The 22,944-nt window shown below is 38.0% G+C and overlaps 1 protein-coding gene and 1 pseudogene across 2 annotated transcripts in view; both read left to right on the forward strand.

The window, feature by feature from the left end:
* Window positions 1-13,757, forward strand: part of CD96 (CD96 molecule) — a gene marked incomplete at both ends in the record, with an annotated part of 85,403 nt that extends 71,646 nt beyond the window's left edge. The window contains 5 exon segments of the mRNA XM_082840567.1: window positions 7,819-7,881; window positions 8,660-8,754; window positions 11,645-11,751; window positions 13,650-13,678; window positions 13,681-13,757. Coding sequence (XP_082696693.1) covers window positions 7,819-7,881; window positions 8,660-8,754; window positions 11,645-11,751; window positions 13,650-13,678; window positions 13,681-13,757 — 371 coding nt within the window.
* On the forward strand, window positions 2,887-4,142 carry LOC309962513 (cytosolic 5'-nucleotidase 3A-like; annotated as a pseudogene). Its single transcript has 2 exons — window positions 2,887-2,940; window positions 3,638-4,142. The product of its transcript is annotated as a cytosolic 5'-nucleotidase 3A-like (transcript).
* Window positions 13,758-22,944: the final 9,187 nt, after the last annotated feature.

Here is a 22,944-nt window from a genome sequence, read left to right on the forward strand (position 1 = left end):
TAGTGTTATTTTTAATAATTCCAAAATCTGTGTGTATGAGTTTGGGGTAGGATGAGATAATAACTCAATGGATATTATGAAGCCAAACAAAACAATAGCCAAAATGTACTAAGCTACATAGAAAAGGGTAGAAGCTGGGAATTTTTTACCAATCAGATATTAATTGATAATAAAAAGCATTAGACTGGGGATGAAAGTTCATACTTAATAGATTAACATTTATCCTATGTTAAACATAAAATTGATGTTAACATAAAATTGAGTTGTTTATAATAAACTATGCTGAAACTCTACCTACACTAGTTGTCACCCTTTATTCTTGATACTATAATACAAGAAAGTTCCATGAGAGTGTTTTTTTGTTTGTTTACCTGTATCCACAGTGCCTGAGATAGTGCATGGTATTGAGTTGGTTCTCAACAAATATTGTTGAATCAATAAATGAATTAATACTTCTTGGTTACAGGGAAGGTAGATCATGTGACAATGGGGATAAAAATTTATTGGACAATGTTATAGGAAAAAGCTGAACTCCAACTTAAATTTATGCTATGATTGCACATAAATTATCCCATATTTTAATTAGCATCTGATGTTTTCCTTTGTTTATTTGAATTATTTGATTGTCTACTGAAATTATGCTAGAATGTAAGATACACAATAACGGGGACCTAAGCCTTTTTCTGTTGTTCACTGTAGTATTCTAACATCTGTAATAGTGGCAGGCAACAGTAGGTGCTCAGCGAATATTTGTTGAATGATTGAAAAGGTATGTGTACATTTGGGCAAGGAAGAAAACACACACACACACAGTGAAAAGAAATGATCTGTTTAATTGAAAGTTTTGAACTTTTTATTTATTTGTTTTATTTAAATTGTTATTACAATAGCATGTGTGCCCAGAATAAAATCCTTTTTATCCCGTGCATCCCATCAATATGAAGCATAGAGGCCACCCAAGGTACTTTTTGCTCCAGAAACTAGAAAATTGAAAGGGTCTTGCTTGAAAGTGCTTCCTAATTTACACAAGTATATTCTTGGTCTTTTCAATAGATTTCATAATGAAATGAACTATTGTAATCCTTCACATTTTCTGTCCTTCCCCACCTGAAAACTTCATCTATCCTCAGACATCTCTTTATCATTCTTACCATAAAAATAGCCTTAGAAATTGTGAAATCTAGGAAGGGACGCTAAAACCCAACAAACAATTTTTTTTCCTGGCAGTGAAAACCCACTTTTTTATTTATGCAAGAAGATCTTGTTAACCATTTGCCATTTTTCATCCATAAGCTTAGAGAAAAAATTCCCCACAGTGAGTTGCTCTATTTATAATCATTCACAAAAACACATTAGGATCCAAGAAGTTAATATTGATTGCTCAGTCCCAAACTGTTTTTGAAACATGTTTCTACTCATTGGATTGGACTGCAGTATGACATCCAATATTAGATGATGCATTTGGCAAGATTCGTGTCAGGCATTGATAATGGGATTTTTTTCTTCCAATATGTTTATTTCAATAGATTTATGAAATGTTCAGAGGGAAAAAAAGAATGATAATGGATGGATTTCTAGTGAAATAAACCCACTAGCAGTGTTTCTAGGGCCCTTGCTATTTATGAACACATTCTATGGGATATTTGCTTATACATACATTTTGTATAGCTCATATATATTTGGATGTCACAAGGAAGTTCTGAGTACATTGCATTTACAATAAATTTATTAGTGTATGTTTTAATATATTCTTTTGTTGTTATTTTGTTATTTATTAACTTGAAGAGGTCTTGGCTGCAATTCAAGAGTGTTGGAATCTAATCCTAGTTCAGCTTCCATATTTCCTACAGTCTAGAACAGTAATGCATATTTTACTGTAACCATCTATGAAATGGGGATACCAAATCTGAACTTCTAAATACCCAAAATGTATGAGCTTAATAACAACCTGGGATACATTTTCATCCTGACACAGGTGATCAGGCCATGGAGGAGAAAACTGAAGCTTAATTACTTTTTTCTTTCTGGTTTTTCCTGCCATCCATCTGGCCCAGTGGAGCCTAAAGCCACATTGAAATCAGCTTGTCTGTCTAAGTTAGGCAAGCAGAAAAATGATACAAGTCTCCATGAGTCCCTAAGCCTCCAATTTATCCCATTACCAAAATCATCAAGTTCACTGTCACCACATGTATGCGCGCACACACACACACACACACACACACACACAGGCCTCAGAGTACCTCTTATCGATCTCACCTGAGGTCTTTATTCTGTTCTTTGACCTTGCATCCCATATTCTTCAAAATTTATGTATTCTTCTTAAATCTTACAAGTGCATTTCTTATCCTGTCCCTGGTCCTGGCTGTTTCTCCTCAAGTTCCTGGTAGTTGTGCCTAATAATTTCATAAAAACCCCTTCTACTTTCCATAGGCAGAGGATGATGGAGAACCTAGAGTTGAGGAGTTGAGGGTCAATGGCAGGGACACAGCAATGCCAGGACCTACAACGATGCTGGGCCCTGTGTCCAGCTGCACCATAATCTCTTCAGTTCCTCCGTTCCCTGTTGGTCAGGATGCTGATTCTCTAAACTCACCATTCTTATCTTCAAATTCTAAAATCTTATATGTCTCAGATCACATCTCTTTCCATTTTCCTTTTATCTAAAACACTGTTCTGCTCCCATTCTGTCACCTAATTCCTCATTAGGTCAGCCTCAAATTAAAGATTTAGTCCTCTGATTTAAAATTCGATCCTCTGTTAAAATACCAATTTCTGGGGGCTCCATGTTCTTCACAGTTAGTACACAAGCCCCACACTTCCAAAGCTCGTAAATGTCATCTTTGTTAGGAAGAGCATAAGGGGGTCCCATTTATGGACTAAGTGATCATGGCAAGAATGGACACAGTAGCTGGTGCCAGTATTTGCATCCTGTTGGAAGAGGTGATGCTGACCCAGTATATATTCCCCTTGAAGGAAAAGTTGGGGCAGAAGACCAAGATCAGTGACATCTCTGTGTCCAAGCCCTGCATCTATGATTATTGCTTGCCACCCTATGCCTTTGTTCTAGGACAAAATTAAGGGCAGAACTCAGAGTGTCTTAAGGAAGATTCGTTACTCAATATAAAGTCTGTACATGTAAAAATCATGCCAGAATTTTAGAAAAGTTCAGTTTGCCTCAAGAGCCCTATAAGAGTACCAGAAATTACCTGTGATATTGTCAAAAGAGGAGCTGCCAAACCAGATAATTATGGACTTTTATATGACAGTAAGGATTTTCCTACAAAGGGAAAGATGCCTAACATGTCATAATATTATTGAGAACTGTAAGCTGGTTACAAATGAATGTCAAAAAATATTATTGCAACCCTGGGCTTCCCTGGTGGCGCAGTGGTTAAGAGTCCGCCTGCCGATGCAGGGGATGTGGGTTCGTGCCCCGGTCCGGGAGGATCCCACATGCCGCGGAGCGGCTGGGCCCGTGAGCCATGGCCGCTGTGCCTGCGCGTCCGGAGCCTGTGCTCCGCAACGGGAGAGGCCACAACAGTGAGAGGCCCGCGTACCGCAAAAAAAAAAAAAAAAGTTATTGCAACTCAAGGAAAAAGACAATGCTATCAAAGTGATCTTGTTTTTACCATAAAAGTACCCTTTTATGGTAGAATGGTATGCTAAGTTCACAGAGTCTCCTTGTCAAATAACCTTTATCAAAAGCTAAATTTAAAGGAATTGTGGAAGAAACTGATGTTATGCTAAAGGAGGGATATAAGAATATATTTGAGAAACTCTAACTACACCATATCCCTATGTTCATATTTTCGACCAATAATGGTGACGTACTTAAGGATGTTATCCATCAAGCTGGTGTTTGTCATCCAAATGTCAAAGTAGTGTTCATTCATGGATTTTGATGAAAATGTGTTCTCAAAGAATTTAAAGGAGAATTAACCTATATATTTAACAAACATGATGATACCTTGAAGAACACAGAATATTTCAATCAATTAAAGGACAATAATAATTTAACTCTGCTGAGAGACTCCCAAGGAGACTTAAGAATGGCAGATGCAGTAGCCAGTGTTTAACACATCCTAAAAACTGGATATCTAAATGATGGAGTGGGTGAGCTTTTAGAAAAAGTATTGTTTTAGTGAAAGATAAATCACTGGAGATAGCCAGCTCTATCTTACTGAGGATTCTATAAACTGGTATTCTTCAGGAAGACCTCTCTCCTATGGGAGCAGTTAATACAAGAACTGCCCATCTCTTAGTCTTGCTGAAACGCTCTTAATTGTAATATATTCTTGCTCTTGAAGTTTTTCCTTTACATTACTGAAATATTTTCAGACATGTTAAGTCTATCAGCTGGAAGCTTCTTTTTCTTCGCCTCTCTCAACACACTTTCCTCTTTATTTCTTTTTAACAGATTTTGAAAAATCTTAAAGCCAAAATCAGAAAAATAACTCCCTAGTTTTCCAAAGTGGATTTTGTAATTCAGTTTTATCACACATATTTTGAGATCTTTTTATACTTGAAAAGTTTTCAGAAGGCCAACAAGAAATTTTATGAAATGGTCAAATAATTTACATGATTTTAAGTTAAGTATTGCCAGTTCTGCAATTTGGATGGATCATGTTGATGGTATTACCACCTCCTGAAATTCTATTATGTTTGGTTTTCTTGTTTGGAGAAAATCAAAATTGGCCAGAAAAGACTGGCGCTCTGTATTTAATGAAAAAACAGCTGGTATCCACATGTAACTGATCATTACAGGTGTTCTATATTGACTCACTGATAATAAACATAAAATAGAAAATCTATTTTTAAATACCCATTTGTCTCAAGGTGATAGCACTTGTTAAACCATTCATATCTTAGCATAAATTAATTTATCATATCCTTTCTTGCAAACAGACTTTGAAGACTTAAGAAATAAAGGCATCAGGCCCTAAAAGTAGGAAGTAAAGGAGACACCATATTGGGCAAAAAATCCGTAAGGTTATCCAGAAGAAACTTCCTTCTTCATAATTTTACCTAAATCCAGGCCTGACTCCAATTTCTTTTTAGTTGGTTTTGCTCTGTGTCAATCAAACTCCTGGCTTAATGGCTTAAACATTAAAAATTGGCATTAAAAAAGTACCCAGTCCATTGTCATCTATAGACCTTGGCATTCTGTCTACAACAAAAAGGATCAAGATCACATGCACAGGGTCATAGAACTATACTGAAGATAAGAACATCTCCCAGACCTAGACAAACTCAAAATAGCTATATACAAAATCACCCTAACCTGGGGGGTGACCCCAGGTGGAGCAGCTGTCACAGACTGTCCTGTGAGCAATCCCCAGAAAGCAGTGACTTTCAGCTCTTCCAAAGGGCCTGGTAACATACCTTTGTCGACAGCTGTAACTGCTACTGGCATCTAGAGAGAAACCAAGAAAGGGTCAGGCTAAGGGGGGTTTTAATGTTTGTTTTATTTTATTTTTGTTTTGCTTATTGTTTTGGTCTTGACACAAAAGAAAGCATTCAGCGTGGAAAATCATGTATACTAATGTTTTAAATAAATGAGCATAATGTTTTTCTACCGACTATAACCATATACTACTGCAGATATTTTACTTTACATTACATTATAGGCATGTTATCAGGTACAGATATGTGGAGTCTGCCAAGAAGTGGAACTTTCTTGCCAGAGTTGGAGAGCTAAACAAAATGAGTTGATATATCTATTTCAAAGGCTATATGTGCTGCTGGAATTTGCTGCCATCCACTCAAGGGGAAGGTTTGCCTCTGAATGTATCAAAAGGACTCACCCAGCAGCTAACAAGTCCTGTAACCACAGGGGTCTGATTATTCGCTGTTGACACTTCAGTTTTCATGGTCAAACAATAATGTCAGCTTACCCTTCAGACTATACTACAAAGCTACAGTAATCAAGAGAGTATGGTACTGGCAAAAAAAAGAAATATAGATCAATGGAACAGGATAGAAAGCCCAGAGATAAACCCATGCACATATGGTCACCTATCTTTGATAAAGGAGGCAAGAATATACAGTGGAGAAAAGACAGCCTCTTCAATAAGTGGTGCTGGGAAAACTGGACAGCTACATATAAAAGAATGAAATTAGAACACTCCCTAATACCATACACAAAAATAAACTCAAAATAGATTAAAGACCTAAATGTAAGGCCAGACACTATTAAACTCTTAGAGGAAAACATAGGCAGAACACTCCATGACATAAATCACAGCAAGATCCTTTTTGACCCACCTCCTAGAGAAATGGAAATAAAAACAAAAATAAACAAATGGGAGCTGATGAAGCTTAAAAGCTTTTACACAGCAAAGGAAACCATAAACAAGACGAGAAGACAACCCTCAGAATGGGAGAAAATATTTGCAAATGAAGCAACTGACAAAGGATTAATCTCCAAAATTTACAAGCAGCTCATGCAGCGCAATATCAAAAAAACAAACAAACCAATCCAAAAATGGGCAGAAGACCTAAATAGACATTTCTCTAAAGAAGATATACAGATTGCCAACAAACACATGAAAGAATGCTCAACATCATTAATCATTAGAGAAATGCAAATCAAAACTACAATGAGATATCATCTCACACTGGTCAGAATGGCCATCATCAAAAAATCTACAAACAATAAATGCTGGAGAGGGTGTGAACCCTCATGCACTGTTGGTGGGAATGTAAATTGATACAGCCACTATGGAGAACAGTATGGAGGTTCCTTAAAAAACTACAAATAGAACTACCATATGACCCAGCAATCCCACTACTGGGCATATACCCTGAGAAAACCATAATTCAAAAAGAGTCATGTACCACAATATTCATTGCAGCTCTATTTATGATAGCCAGGACATGGAAGCAACCTAAGGGTCCATCAACAGATGAATGGATAAAGAAGATGTGGCACATATATACAATGGAATATTACTCAGCCATAAAAAGAAACAAAATTGAGCTATTTGTAGTGAGGTGGATGGACCCAGAGCCTGTCATACAGAGTGAAGTAAGTCAGAAAGAGAAAAACAAATACCATATGCTAACACATATATATGGAATCTAAAAAAAAAAAAGTGGTCTGAAGAACCTAGGGGCAGGATAGGAATAAAGATGCAGCTGTAGAGAATGGACCTGAGGACATGAGGAGGGGGAAGGGTAAGCTGGGATGAAGTGAGAGAGTGGCATGGACATATATACACTGCCAAATGTAAAACAGATAGCTAGTGGGAAGCAGCCGCATAGCACAGGGAGATCAGCTTGGTGCTTTGTGACCACCTAGAGGGGTGGGATAGGGAGGGTGGGAGGGAGGGAGATGCAAGAGGGAAGAGATATGGGGATATATATATATATATATATATATATGTATAACTGATTCACTTTGTTATAAAGCAGAAACTAACACACCATTGTAAAACAATTATACTCCAATAAAGATGTTAAAAAAAAAAAAGTTCTATTGGTATCTTTTCTTTACTGAAGGCCACTGTAACACACCTGGGCTTTCATTCTTTTAGCTCCTCTGTGGGATAGACATGAGAACAGTCACAACACACTCTCTGGGGCTGGAAAAACCTCTCCTAGTGTTTTCTTCCATTTCTTCTTCCTGCTTTAAATGGCTGTGATCAAAACCTTCCCTATTAGAAACATCTGGACCACAAGCATTCCCTCAACTCCCACTTTATTTTGGGACATTCTAATGTGTGCTGAATTTTTAGGTTCAATTAAAGGTCAAGAAGAGACAATAAAATAATTAGTCTTATACAGATTAACTTTTCCATTATCTTCTTCCTTTAGCAGCTTCATGGATGCCCAGTGAGACGTACAGTTCATCCCCCTCAAGGGCAGGTTCGACACTTCATGGTGAGCACTTAGGGAAAATTTCGTGTCAGGGAAGGTTGTGGTCTGCTTTATTTGATCAGAGGTGGAAAAATGAGAACAAAGCCAATCTCAGGTATTTAAAAGTGCATCTTGATGAAAACGACAGTGATGACAAAAATGACAATGGATGGAACCAAAATTCTTCCCAGTCACTCAAAAAAGGTAGTCAGAGAACAAGTCTTAGATTTGTCTCTATTTTATTTCAAAATGAAATCTACATAATAACATTTGGGGGCCAAATCCATTAAAGTGCATTTTAAGTTTTAATTTTCCATTGGAAAATGGAATGATTTGTTGACATGGATTTGTCTACTCAGATGTTGCAGAGGAATTTTTATTGATCTTATCAAACGTATTAGAGTGGGAAGAATCAGTATTTTGATCCATTGGACCTCTGATAACCTGGGCTACTATGGGTAAGCCTCATCTTTCCATGACACCAACTTCAGACATTTCCCCACAACCACTTCTCATGGAGATTCTTTAGCAGATCTTATTTTGCTTTATGGGCTGTATTGTTTCTCTTTTTTTTCTTTAAACCAATAGGAAGTTTCACTCTTTGGTAACTGTTAGATCCTAGGATACCAGTCCTGCATAAATTGGTCCTTAGTAAATTTTACAGGTAATATTTTAGGAGCATTTAGGCCATTCAAATTGAGCCCTTGCTAATAGCAAGTGACGTCCGATCACAATTTTACACTTCTTGACCAGGTGGAGATTGTCACTAGGATCAGATCAGATATCCCCTTTCTATCCCTAGGTGACACCTTCACCAGCACAGCCAGAACATTTTCAGAAGTTCCCACAACTGCCAATGGATCTACTAAAAATAATCACATCCATATCACTGCTGAGTCATTTACCATTTTTTAAACGTTTATGTTTTATTCACTCAACAAGTATTTACTGAGTACCTGCCATTTGTCAGGTACTGTGCCAGTTGTTGGGTATACGTTGAAAACACTTGCCTCCTGAAGATTATAATCTATTATAGAGGATATTTAGTAAATAAATAATCGTGCAATTAAATTTATTTGTGACACATCTTATGGTATAGTACAAGGTGTTGCCAGAGTCTAACAGAAAGCTCTGATTTTAATTGGGGAACAAGAAAGGATTCTCTGAGGATATATTTAAAATTAAACTCTGAAAAATGAATGCGAATGAGCCAGGTAAAAAGTAGTGAGAAACATTTCAGTTCTGTGAAAGTATAGTCTGATTTTTGGAACAAAGAGTATTCCTATAAGGCTTCCCTGGTGGCGCAGTGGTTGGGGGTCCGCCTGCCGATACAGGGGACGCGGGTTCGTGCCCTGGTCCAGGAGGATCCTGCATGCCGCGGAGTGGCTGGGCCCGTGGGCCACGGTGGCTGGGCCTGCGCCTCCGGAGCCTGTGCTCTGCAACAGGAGAAGCCATGACGGTGAGAGGCCCACATACTGCAAAAAAAAAAAAAAAAAAAGAGTATTCCTATAATTCAACTAATAAAATTTTGTCAATGTTAAATGTAATCCCTTGTTTTATATCATAACGGGGCATGGTATTCAATAAAGTTAGGACCCTCCCAACACAGATCTTGATTGTAAATTCAGAGCCATAATCAACTCTTTCCCTTCAGAAGGTGTTCACTTAAATGATGAACGTTCCACCTGGGGACTCAGTTTATTTCATATTGAGGGTCATACAGTCCTCAGTTACTGGAGCGTCATCCATCCTGCACACCACATAGCAGCAGAGCTGCAAACTGACATCCTACTAACATCTTTCACTATTGGTGCCTTAAAGAACTGCCTAATTGAGAGACAGGGCAAGACTGGAGCTCGGCTTCTCCACCAAGACATTCCTGAAGTCAGTGGTCTCATTTTCTATATTTGGTTGGGAGAAAATTAGTAAGCATTGATGGAAGACCTATTAGAAGACCTATTTAAAACCTTTGTTCTTTCATTTCTCTAAAACTTTGGAGGTAAAATGTTATATTCCACCATATTACCAGTGTAGAGCTTAGTAAGTCTTGACTTTACTAAAACAGAACTTTGTGTAGTCCTAAATTGACCTCTTGTGAGATTATTTCTTTTGTGATCATGATATTCCAGTGGTTTGAACTACTGTGAACTCTCTAGCCACCTGTGCATACAATGAGCCACACGGTTACGTACTTTAGGACTGTGTGAGCTTCCAGGGTACCCTCAGTGTCTGCTTTGACAGGGCTAGAGTAGCGTGAGCATCAGGAAGACCTTGAATCCCTGGATACGTGTTGTAAGAGGAAAAATCTTCAGCACTGATACCCAGTGTTAACATGACATCATGTGGCTGCCATCCAAACTACGTAAAACATAGAAGAGATTTGGTAACTAATATTTGAAATCCAGTTTTTTGGCCTGTAGTTTTTGAAACTTTGCTCTATGAAAAGCAGTGTAATAAATCTGAGGCAATCAAAACAATTAAAAAACTAGTCTCCACCTACAGTCAGTTTATAATCTAGTTAAAATGATGAAAAAACAAAAACAATCCAGATAATTCTGATACAAAAATGCACTTTTTGCCCGAAGAATTTATGTAATCTGAAGAGCTAATGATCTACCTATAATGTATTAGGAATTTCACTGGAGTGTTGTTAGAAATAAGAAAAGCCTGGAAACAATTTAACCATCTAACATTAAGAGGCCAATTAAATAAACTATGGTAGATCCATACGTTGGGGAACTAGCCAGTAATTTAATATTGTAGAATGAGGAAGACCTCTATGCACTTCTGTGAAAAGTATTCCAAGAATATTTTTTAAGAGAAAGAAACCAGGAACAGAACAGTATGTACAGTATGCCCCCATTTGTAATAAGAAGGGATATGTATTCATGGTACATATATTTGCTTATATATGAGTAAAAAATTTCTGATAGGATACATAATTAACTATTAAAAGTTATTGCCTCTAGTGTGGGTAGCTGGCATCTGAAGAAGTAAGGATACTTCCTTTTCATTGTAGTTTTGTATTTTTGTACTATTTGAATCTTTAACGTGATCATAAAACACTTTTTAAAAAGGAAAAAATTAAGCAACTATATAATTATAAACATTCCCTTTTATTCTCTGCCAGGCAGAACCAGACAGTCTTATTTCCTAAGAGAGTTTGTTTTCTTAATTTTTCCTTCATGTTAGAGAAAAAGTAAAACAGTCCTGAATATTATATTTATATTGCCTCTGGCCTTTTTGGCTTTGGACTTTCAGGCCTTTGAATTGTTATAATGCTTTTTATTCTTTCCTCCTCCTCCTAACACACGAATATTCCATAAAGCATTTAATGACTCCTTAAAGAATAAGAAAATCCAAAGCTAGATCAATATTTCTACATATAAAGTTTTCTTTACTGAAGTGAATTTGGAAAACAAATTTACAGATGATCAGTTTTATTTAGTCATTCTTACAAATACCATTTCACTGGGCACCATGTGCCAGGAATTGTCCAGGGTCTTGGGGAAATGGAAAAAAAAAGAAAAGATCAGTTCTGGAATATTCTAACAAGAAAGACATTCATGTGAAAAAAAGCAATTGTATAAATGCAAGAACAGATATGAGAACAAGGCATAGATATGATCCCAGAGCATGACTGTGATCAATGAACACCCCATGGCCTTTGGAGAAAACATGTTTCAGGTAAGTAAACTAATTCAATTCATCCTGCCTTCCAGTTGCCAAACTTTGGCATTAAAGTTCGTCTCTCTTTATGCCCTTTTCAGGTATTGTGGTTAATCAGCCCAAAGATGGTATGTCCTGGCCAGTGACTGTGGCAGCTTTGCTCTTTTCCTGCCTTGTACTGTTTGGTCTTGGAGTGAGAAAATTGTGTCAATACCAAAAAGAAATGTGAGTCCAATACTAAGATATGCAGGAACAGATACTTTTTTCAGTACAAAATATTCACTCAGCACTTTAAATATCATTCCTAGCATTTGTCTCATATTTAACTGAGGAAATAAGGCTCAGAGAAGCCCAGAGAGGCTACCTAGCTTCCCCGGCACCACACCGTTGGGATTAGATGCACAACTTCTGACTTTGTCCCACCTCTCCCTGTTCAGGCTCGAGCCCTCACTGGATGGAACAAGTCAGTGGGCATGAAATGAGAACCGAAACTGATTTTTCTCTTAATCTTCATTAGTTTTTTCATTTTCATGCATCTCTGAATTGCCTGGGCCCCGCTGGGCCTAGATGCTCAAGTGTGAAATTGAGTGAGAAAGGTAATTTTAAGAAATTTCCACCTGCTTTTCAGCAGAATGGGCTTTTACTGCCCTTTTCCTTTTTCCCCACGGGGAAAAGCAAGCAAGCAAGCAATGAGTTACCCCTTTTCTGTCTTATTGAAATATTTTCCAAAACTCTCCTCCCTCCACTCATCGTTCTGAAATGACATGAAGGTTAAGCCTCACTTTTCTGACTCGGCTACTTTGGATCAGTCTGGATTAGGCCATGCCTAGAGGAGACCCTCGGAATACATGGAGCTGATCTTCCACGTATCTTACTACTACTGTCTCAGATAACATTGACCATGTACTCTACCTTCTACTTAGAGTACCCTCGAAGACTCTATAGCCATGTGCATGGAGTGTTTTGTGGTGAATAAAACACCAAACAGAGTCAGAAATTCTGGATTCTTGCAAGTACTACACTTTGGCCACCACGTGACCTTGAGAAATTCTTAATTTCCCATAAAAGGTAGAAGTGCAAATTTCTTAGAATTTTGTCCACCTTTTGATATATATTGTCTCCATTAAAGCATCAGAGAACCTGGTAATAGGCGTTGGGATTTTTATATTAAAATGAGAAAACAGGAATCTGAAAATATGAATTGATTTTTTTATTGTTCTGTACTCAAATGTCTGTGTTATATAGAGATGAAAAACAATCTCTCCCTCTCTCTGGAGAAATTAAGGTACTGTGGATTGATAGACAAAGGGTAGAAGTATTTGAGTCATGGACATAAATCTGCTCACAGATATACCTCTATTTCCTGATATCAAGAGAGCTGGAGCGTTTGTACAGCTAAATGCCACACTCACCTTTATGCTTGAGGCGCTTCAGAGAGAGAGATGAATTGTGCTAACATAGAACAGTACTTTATACAAAGACAACTTTAAGAATATTCACTAAAACAAACAGAAGGGATGTGGGCATCATCCATCCAGTACCAATCCACTCAGAGACTCAGGAGAGTTTACTTCCCGCTTCCATCCTTCCCCGCAGTATACACACAGTGAGTGAGTGGGTGAAGGTTGGGGGTAAGGTTGGCAAAGGGACTATTAGAAAAGCTGCCATCTTTGGTCCCAGAATTTTAAAATTTTGTCCCTGAAGGAATGTTTTAACCCACATAAGAGAAACGCTTCTTCTATTAGGAGGCAGTTGCCATGGAGAGTGTAGGTTCTGGTTAAAAGGCTTGAATTGCTGGTCTGGTTCCTTTGAACAAGTTGCTTAAAACCTCTGAGCCTCAGTTTTATCTATGGAATGGTGACAATAATATTCAATTCCTAAATGCAAATTATATAATGCTGTGATTAAAATGATTTACAAATTATAAAGTATCACATAAATATTAATTAATGCTACTATCATAACAGGACTAAAAAGCAGGTTACACCAGGAAAAAAATCTGAGAGAACCAGGGAAGCATGTCTCTTTCACTTTCTCTGTTTTCTACTTTAAAAAATATATTATACATACATACATCACCCCCTGACATTCTCAGCGTTGAAGGAGCCATGTTTTGTTCCTAGCATGGAAAGACCTCCGCCTTTCAAGCCGCCTCACCTCCCATCAAGTACACCTACATTCAAGAGTCCATTGGAGTTGATCTGCCTTGTCATGAGCTGGAGACACTCTAGTCCTCTGAGACTTTGCCACACAAGCAAAACTCTGCTAGAATCCTATCGGAAAGATAGATATCGTGCTTTATTAATATAATCACCCTCTAGCCAAGTCTCTACTGCAGTTGAAATGGATGTCAGAATTGAATGACCTGTTTTCCCAGCAACTCACCCTCTTTCATCTGCACATGCTGGAAATTTAAACAAGAGTGAGAGGCTATGTGAAGCTCACACCTAATGCTATCTGCAGGGATTTTCTTGCTTATGTAAGAAGTGCAAATTAGGCTGCTGTCATTAAAAAATACTTGCAGTGTTTTTATGTTTCACTTTAATTCTTTGAGGGGATGACAGGGGTTTCAAGCTTATGTCCATACATGATCCTCTTCTCTTTGGGGCATCTGCTAACATTCTAAGCTATTTGCCAAAATTATGATAATCTCTGAGGTTTGTTGCATTCCCTAGGAAAATTACAAGAAGAAGAAAATGTGAAAGTTCTAGCAAGAGTTCCAAATAATGGGAAAGTGCAATTAGTCTTTGTACTGAAATTCAGTTGTTTATTTTCACTGGAGGAAAACAATCCCAGTTCCAGTCTTTCTTCACGCTTCCTCCCGTCATGCTCAGCCCGGGCTCCTGCACATGGGATGAACAAAAGGATAACCATTTGGTTTTGTTTTACTGTCTCATTAGAAGACATAAATATGTGTAGAAGTATTGGGTAAAAAGTGGCCGAGTTGGAGGATGTCTAGATTGTTTCGGTAAAGGGATAGACAGTTGTACAGTACAACATACGTCATGTAATTGTTCAATCTATCATATGGCAAGTGTCTCATGATGTTTTAGTCTTAGCCATCTCTTTGAAGTGGCCTCTTCTGGTTTTATAAATAAGTTCTGGTCAACATTTGCAAATTCATCTCCAACTTGAATAGAGTGAACAGTTCCTCATTCATGGATGGATACTCATTCCATGATTCAGAGGAATTTTCTGCAAAATAAAATGACTCTAGATGATTTTCAGGCAGTGTTATGATCTTAACCTCTCTCATTTGACTAAAATGACACTTTTACCTGCACCTTAAAATTGTGTGCAAGTAAGTTCCTAGATCCTGTCTCAAACCAGCAACTCTGGACTCTAATCCCTGAGGTTTCTGCATGTCTTCATCATAGGCTTCATTTTCACTGAGAAGAAGCCATATATAAGCATTTTCATCACTCATTTCCAAAGCACAGTGTGTTATATAACATTGTTGTTCAGAAATATTCACTTCTTTGCCCACCTGCATCATGAGCACCCCTTGACTTTGGGCTTGGACATATGGTTTGCTTTGGACAATGAAATACCATGGACCTGACTAATCCAAGACTTGAAAGTCTTTGTATGGTTGGACTCACTCTCTTGTTCTCTGCCATTACCATAAGAAGAACATTTTAGGCTAGACTGCTGGCTCCAAGAAGAGGATGAGAGACTCATGGATTAGAGCAGAACCACCCAAGCCAGGCCCAATTGAGACCAACCAACCTCCAGCCTAACCAAATGTGCATTATTAAATGGTGTGACAGTTACACAGCATTGTTGTAGCAAAAGTTAACCTATATGCATAAGTCTAGAGGTAGGCATATTTAGGTCTTATGCAAGTGCCTAGGGTGAGAGAGAAAATCAAACTTAATTCAATCAAAATAGTCTTTCCCTTGATTAAGCTTAAGTTTTGTTTTAACTGATGAACATACGGTCAGCTTGACCAAATTAACCTTGCAGTGTAAGTCTTTAAAATCATAAAATATTTGATTACGATGGACATTAGAGGTCATATTACAAATAAAGAGCTAGAGACTCTGTGAGATTGACTTTCCAAGGTTACATAATTAGAAGTGATAGGGTCAAAATGATGACCCAGCTCTCTGATTTCCAGTCCAGAGTGTGATCAGTCTCCACTATATCATGATATTTCACTGCTTTGGTATCTCCTTTTACTATATACAAGAGCTGTTTTGTGTGCACTTAAGTAAATATTGATTTTTTTAAATGCCCAGGTAATATATTCCAAAAATTGTTGACAGAAAACAAAGAAAAGCAGAAATAATTGGCCCCTGGGGTAGGAGGGCCAGGAAAGTATGCAAAAAAAAAAACAAAGACTAGGAAATGAAAAGAGAAAAGAAACTAATCAAGATCAAAAGCTGGAAAGAAAGTTTAAAGAAACTAACCAAGGCCAGAGATAGTGGAAAGAACATTGTCTCAGAGGCTCTGAGGAAGGGGAGAGGTTTTCGAAGGCAGCCCCCTTGGCACCCTGATTTAGGAGAATGGCTTTGACTTGAAATTGAATCTGCAGAAACACAGAAACTTTGTTCTTTGAGGGATGACGGACATAGCCTGAGTTTTTGACAACAGCAGTCATGGCTATGTCAACCAGCTGAAGCTTGAGTGTCCAGCAGAGACAGCTGAAATGGTGAGTGAAAGTTACCCTCTTGAGAGAAAAAGACATTAACTGGCAGAAATGAGCTGAAGTTCCAGCCAGAAACACATGGTGAAATGGTGGGAACAGAACATTTTATTTCTCAGCTCTGGCAAAGCTGTTTTTTTTCCTGGATTCTGTGACTACTAGCAAGGCTGCAGGCTCCAGCCAGGAAGATGTAACCAGAGAGTAAGCAAATATGAACTTAGGCAAGGTCGGGACCAAGGAACACTTTTCAGATTACTCTTAAACCCTGTCTAGTGCTTCTGTGATGGGTCTAGACATTAGCTGGGTGCAGATTAACAAAGGAATGAGAACAATAGAATCCAAATTTTTCTCCCCAGCCGACATCTTTGTACCCTCCTAACCTCGGTTACATTCTTTATCTGGTTTGCTCACTCAGATCCCTCATGTTAGCTCAAAGGCTCTGTGAGATTGTGATTATAAGGGAGGATACTGAGGAAAACAAGGGGGAAGAGTAACAAACCCAAGATCACAACATAAAGAAGAGAACATGGAGGGGGCCGCATCCAGCTACCCTTGGTAAATGGCAGGAATGTGCCTGCATTTGCCCTTAGTTCTGTCAGACGACTCCCCATTTACCGTCCAAAAAAGTCAAACCACCAAACTAAACTGATCACAGTGTTAAAGCCATTCAGCTATTGCTAGAAGATACTCAGAGGTGCTGGGAAGGCAGGGTGGAGTGGAAAAACAGTTACATGAATTGTGAAGAGAAATTTGATGGTGGACCTGAGAACCACGTAGAGAGTTAACATTTCTTAGACATGTGAAACTGTACTGATTATACCATAATGGCAGATTCGTGCCATTATACATTTGTCAAAACCCATGAAAGGTACATCAAGGGTGAAACTTAATGTAAAGTTTGGACTTCGGGTAATAATAATATGTCTCTGTAGGTTCCTTGATTGTAACAAACATACTGCTCTGGCACAGGATGGTGATAGTGAGGGAGACTGTGGGGTGGGGCAGAGGGAATATGGGAATTCTGTATTTTCCACTCAATTTTGCTGTGAACCTAAAAGTTATCTTAAAAAATAAAATCTATTTTAAAAAAATGTTAACCTCTCTATTCTGCACTTTCTCTTGTGAAGACATAAATACACGATAATGCTGAATGGGAAGAGAAGTGGGGATTTGAGAATTTTATCTGTGGTAGAACCGTTTTTGTACCACTGGTTTGGGATCAGCATAATTCCACTCTCATAAGTAATTGGGTTGCATTGGATTTTTCTTGTACATAAAGCCGTTGCCCTGATTCAAATGGACATGCTTTAATGCCTAGTAGATCTGAACCTGACATAATTATAAATAGGAATTTATTTTAATTTCTGCTGCTAGTTAATGGAAAAGTGTGGCAAACACTGCTCCTGAGTACCTCTTTTTTTGTGGGGGGGGCTGCATTTGGTCTTCGTTGCGGCGCGTGGGCTTTCTCCAGTTGTGGCGAGCAGGGGCTACTCTTCGTTGCTGTGCGTGGGCTTCTGATTGCCGTGGCTTCTCTTGTTGCGGAGCACCGGCTCTAGGCGCGCGGGCTTCAATAGTTGTGGTGCATGGGCTTAGTTGCTCTGTGGCATGTGGGATCTTCCCAGAACAGGGATCGAACCCGTGTCTCCTGTGCTGGCAGGCAGAGTCTTAACCACTGCACCACCAGGGAAGTCCCCTGAGTACCTCTTTTGAATGGCCAGTTTAGGGTCTGTAGAGTTCACACTCAAGAAACTGATATAAAAAAGTTCTTAGAATTACTCCATGCCTTCAGTGAGTATAGAGTTTAATGGGAGAAACAGATTCTAAACAAATAAATACAGTACAGAGTGATACGTCTGAAAGTAAAAGTATGTACAAAGAAGTGAAAAGAATAAAGAAGAGGGTATCATTTCGGGGACAGAGTGTGAGAAATATTTTTAAAAGGCTTCAGAGAGAGGGCGTCAATAGAGCAGAGGCACTTCAGTAGAGACCTTGACATCTAAGACAGTGATGGAACTTGAAACCTTACCTAAGGATTATACCAGAAATGCAAGGAGGGCTTACTAATAGAAAAATCTCTTAAATTAATTTACCATATAAATAGAGTTTAGGAGGAAAAGTATAGGATTAATCTCCATAAATGCTTTAAAAGCCATTGGCAAAATTCAACACCCATTTCTAATAAAACTCTTGAGAAAATGGGATATTTCCCTAGCTCCATATATACATGTGTGTGCATATCTATATCTATCTATTTATATATAGCTATACTATATTTATGTACATATATACACTATTGTTATAGTGTATAGATATTATAACTATATAGTTATATATATACACACATATACTATAGAATATATACATAAAGACATGTGCCATAATATATACTATACTTTAATTATATACATACAATGGCAATTACTACAACTATAACTATACAAATATATATATATGTATATATATATATATATATATATATATATATATCCAGATGTAATGAAAGGGAAGATGGATAAATCTGACTACTTAAAAATAAAAACAATTTGCATGGGAAAAAAAGGCAAAGTGAAAGGGCAAATGATAAACTAGGTGAAAGTATTCACAACATATATGACGAATAAAGGGTGATAAAGAATTTGCAAATTGATAAAGAACTTAACAAATGTTGAGGATAAAAAAGCTGAAAAATTCTGTGGAAAAATGGGCCAAAGATATGACACCAGTGATTCACAAAAAAGATCTGAAAATAACACTTAAACACTTGAAAAAATTTCAAATTCATTCATATTAAAAGAAATGCAAATTTAAAATTCATTGAGACATTATTTCTTCCCCAATCACTTGTCAAGAATTTGAAGTTTGACAGCATGCTCTGTTGTCAAGGCTATGGGGAAACAGGCACTTTCCTATGTTGCTGAAGGGAATGCAAAATGGTTCAACCACTGTGGAAAGGAACTGACAATATCAAACAAAACTACATATTAATTTATCCTTTGACTTAGCAATTCCTCTTCAGGAATTTGCCCTGATGCTCCCTTCCAACAATATCAAACTGTATATGCACAAGATTCTTCTTGGCAGCATTATTTGTAATTCCCAAGTACTAAAAACTAAAGTCCAAACATAGGAAATTGATTGAATAAACTATACTAAATACACAAAATGGAAACTGTACAGCAGTAAAAACAAGAAAGAAGAAAATCTCTATTGACTTATATGGAGTGATTTCCAGGAGATAGTGTTAAGGGAAAAAAGCAAAGTGCAAAGAGTATATAATATGCTACTTTGTGTAAGAAAGAGGGAAAGATAAGGAAAAAATTATATTTATATAAATATAATTTATATAATATGATATCCATCTGTCCCTATTGGTGGTGGTAATTTCAATCGTGTGTGTGTGTGTGTGTGTGTGCGCGCGCGTGTGTGTGCGTTGTATGTATATATACATACCTATTTTTCCCAGATCTGTCTTTTGGATGGACCAAGAAGCAAAGATATTCCAGTAGCAATAAGCACAACTGGCACTAGTATCTTGTTCACTAATATAATTTCATGCTGAAAGGAATCAGAACTTTCCAGAGAAATGTCTGATGTTGGAATATCTTGGTATTTCAGAAAATAAGAACATATTCCAAAAAATGGTGGGGGTATGTCAGAAGGATTCAGGAATCAGCTTGAAGTCTCCTACTAGCTAAATCTAGGGCAGTTTAAGCACTAATATAATGAAGTATACTAATGAATTAGAAGCCATTGAAAAAAAGTAAGAATTCATAAATCTGTACCGGTAATAGATGACAGATACATAGGGAGAGAGAGAGAGAAACATTGAGAGAGAGAAAGAGAGAGAGAGAGAGAAGGGAGGAAGGGAGGGAGGGAGGGAGGGAGGAGAAAGAGAGGGCTCTTGCATACAGTAGGATGTTCGAGCTGACTTGTAAATACAGAAATGCTGGAGTTGGAAAGTCATCATTCTGTAATCATTATAGTAAAGATTGAATCAGGCTAGATTCATCAACAAATACTAAATAAGGAGGAAACTTTGATGACAATCAGGATATTTGCATGGTCTCTAATGGTCTCCCTGAAGTATGCTTATTAGTTACAAGGGGGTAAAAAGCAGCAGTAATTATATAGTGGAGAAATTAGACAACTCGACCAAGTGGTCAAAATTAACATCTGTGAGGGACAAATGGACATCCTGCTCCGTCAGATGTGATACCCTCGGAAGGACACAATATTCCCTTTGCAGTATTAAGGCAGAGAATGAATAAACTGAATCCAGTCACAAAGCAACATCAAATAGACAAAATAAGGAATGTCTAAAGGCAAAAAAAATCCAGATTAAAGAAAGCTAAAAAGACATGGCAAGTTAATTGCACTATCTTGCTCTAGACTGGATCCTTTACTGGAGGGGGATTAAAGCTACAAAGGAAATCTGGCAAATCAGATGTGACAAATCTGGCAAATCAGATCTGACATTTGTCTGATGAGCTGACAAAACTAGAATAGGGGCAGAAGACTAGATAAAGAAGTATCGATAACTCTGCTGTGGTTAAGTAAGAGAATATTCCTATTCTTCGGAAATGCACACTGAAGTATTTAAGGTAAATGGCCATGATGTATACATAACTTACTCCTAGTGGGTATGTGCACATGTATATGTAATACACATACACACATAGATACATGCATGCATATGTACATATACATGCAGAGAGTGAGAAAAGCAGATGATAAAAATGTTAACAATAGATGAATCTAGGTAAAGGCAATATGTGGAGGGTTTTTTTTACGCTTTTGTTTTTTTTGCGGTACGCGGGTCTCTCACTGTTGTGGCCTCTCCCGTTGCGGAGCACAGGCTCCGGATGCGCAGGCTCAGCGGCCATGGCTCATGGGCCCAGCCGTGGGATCCTTCCGGACCGGGTCACGAACCCGTGTCCCCTGCATCGGCAGGCGGACTCTCAACCACTGCTTCACCAGGGAAGCCCTTTACTCTTTTTCTTTTTGCAAACTTTTTCAAAGTTTGAAATTATTTCCAAATAGAAAGTTTAAGGGGGAAAAAAGTACTTAAGACCCTAGTAAATATTAGTTAATTGACTCAAAACCAGCCTATTTTCTTAAACATTGCAGCCCTTAGTATGACAAGATGCAAAGATCTATTTATTTGGAAGAGCTTTCTTTCTCTGTCCCTGAGTGTTATTTAATCTCAAAGTTCAGGTGAAAATAAATGAGGATTAGTCCTGCAAGTTCACTGTTTTTGTTTCATTTCTGGGTCTCACTTATTCTGCCTTAGGTACTGGCTGGGACACACCAAAACTTCAATCAATTTTTCTTTCTTAAGGAAATGAAGAGAGCCCTTAGATTTCCCCAAAACTCCAGGGCAAACTTTTCCTCTCACCATTAAACTATTTTATATCGAAGGAGACTTAAACTGTCTCTCCAGAATGCACCCAAGAAAGAAACTGCAGCTCCTACTCAAACCCTTAGGCAGTGTTTTCTGTTGACACCTTAGTAGAAATTGTGGAAACAGTTCACAGTTAAAGCAGCCCCTGGGGCAAGATCCGCACACAGGGCAGTAGTGGATGCAAGCTCCGGGTCAGCCTTCCTACTGGGGACTCCCCAGGCAGAGTGGGGGGCAGAAGACTCAGCAATCACTTCCCCTTCTTCTCCTAGAGAACTTTATTCAACTCTCCAAATTTTTAGTAAACAGCTCGAGCAATGTGTGTTTATTCAATAAATACTTAATCTGAAGATATTCTATATTACTGAGGCCAAACTTTTTAGCCTGTTGTGTTGCTTTGGTGTAATGGTCAAATCAAAACTTGCAGTTAAGGAAATGCAGGCTGTGAACACCTCTGTTGACTGGAATGCCCTCAACCACAAGTCTGTTCTCTGAGTCTGTTTCTGTTTCATAAATAAGTTCATCTGTACCATATTTTAGATTCCATATAAGTGATATCAAGTGGTATTTGTCATTCTCTTTCTTACTTCACTTAGTATAATAATCTCTAGGTCTATCCATGTTGCTGCAAATGGCATTATTTCACTCATTTTTATGGCTGAGTAGTATTCCACTGTATATGTGTACCACATCTTCTTTATCCATTCATCTGTCAGTGGCATTTAGTTTGCTTCCATGTCTTGGCTATTGTAAATAGTGCTGCAGTGAACACTGGGGTACATGTATCTTTTCAAATTGTGGTTTTTTCCAGATATATGCCCAGGAGTGGGATTGCTGGATCATATGGCAACTCTATTTTTAGAGGACTCTCCATACTGTTTTCCATAGTGGCTGCACCAACTTACATTCCCCCCAACAGTGTAGGAGGATTCCCTTTCCTCCACACCCTCTCTAGCATTAGTTATTTGTAGACTTTTTTTTTTTTTTTGATGACCATTTTGACCAGTGTGTGGTGGTACCTCACTGTAGTTTTGATTTGCATTTCTCTAGTAATTAGCAATGTTGAGCATCTTTTCATGTGCCTATTGGCCATCTGTATGTCTTTTTTTGGATGAATGTCTTCTTAGGTCTTCTGCCCACCCTTTGATTGGGTTGTTTGTTTTTCTGTTATTGAGTTGTATGAGCTGTCTGTATATACAACAAAATTTAAATGAATTTGTAAAAAAAAAATGCAACTTGAAAGAAATGCCAGGATAAGTGCTTGCTGTATGGAGCTCCGGGCAGTGTGAAGTTACCCTTCTCCAGGGTTAGGACATCTCAGGTGGAGATTTGGGGAGTTCTGCCCTAGGACCACACACACATCAGTCCTACC

This window comes from Leucopleurus acutus (genome assembly GCF_964270905.1).
Source record: "Leucopleurus acutus genome assembly, chromosome: 5".
Lineage (NCBI taxonomy): Eukaryota > Metazoa > Chordata > Mammalia > Artiodactyla > Delphinidae > Leucopleurus > Leucopleurus acutus.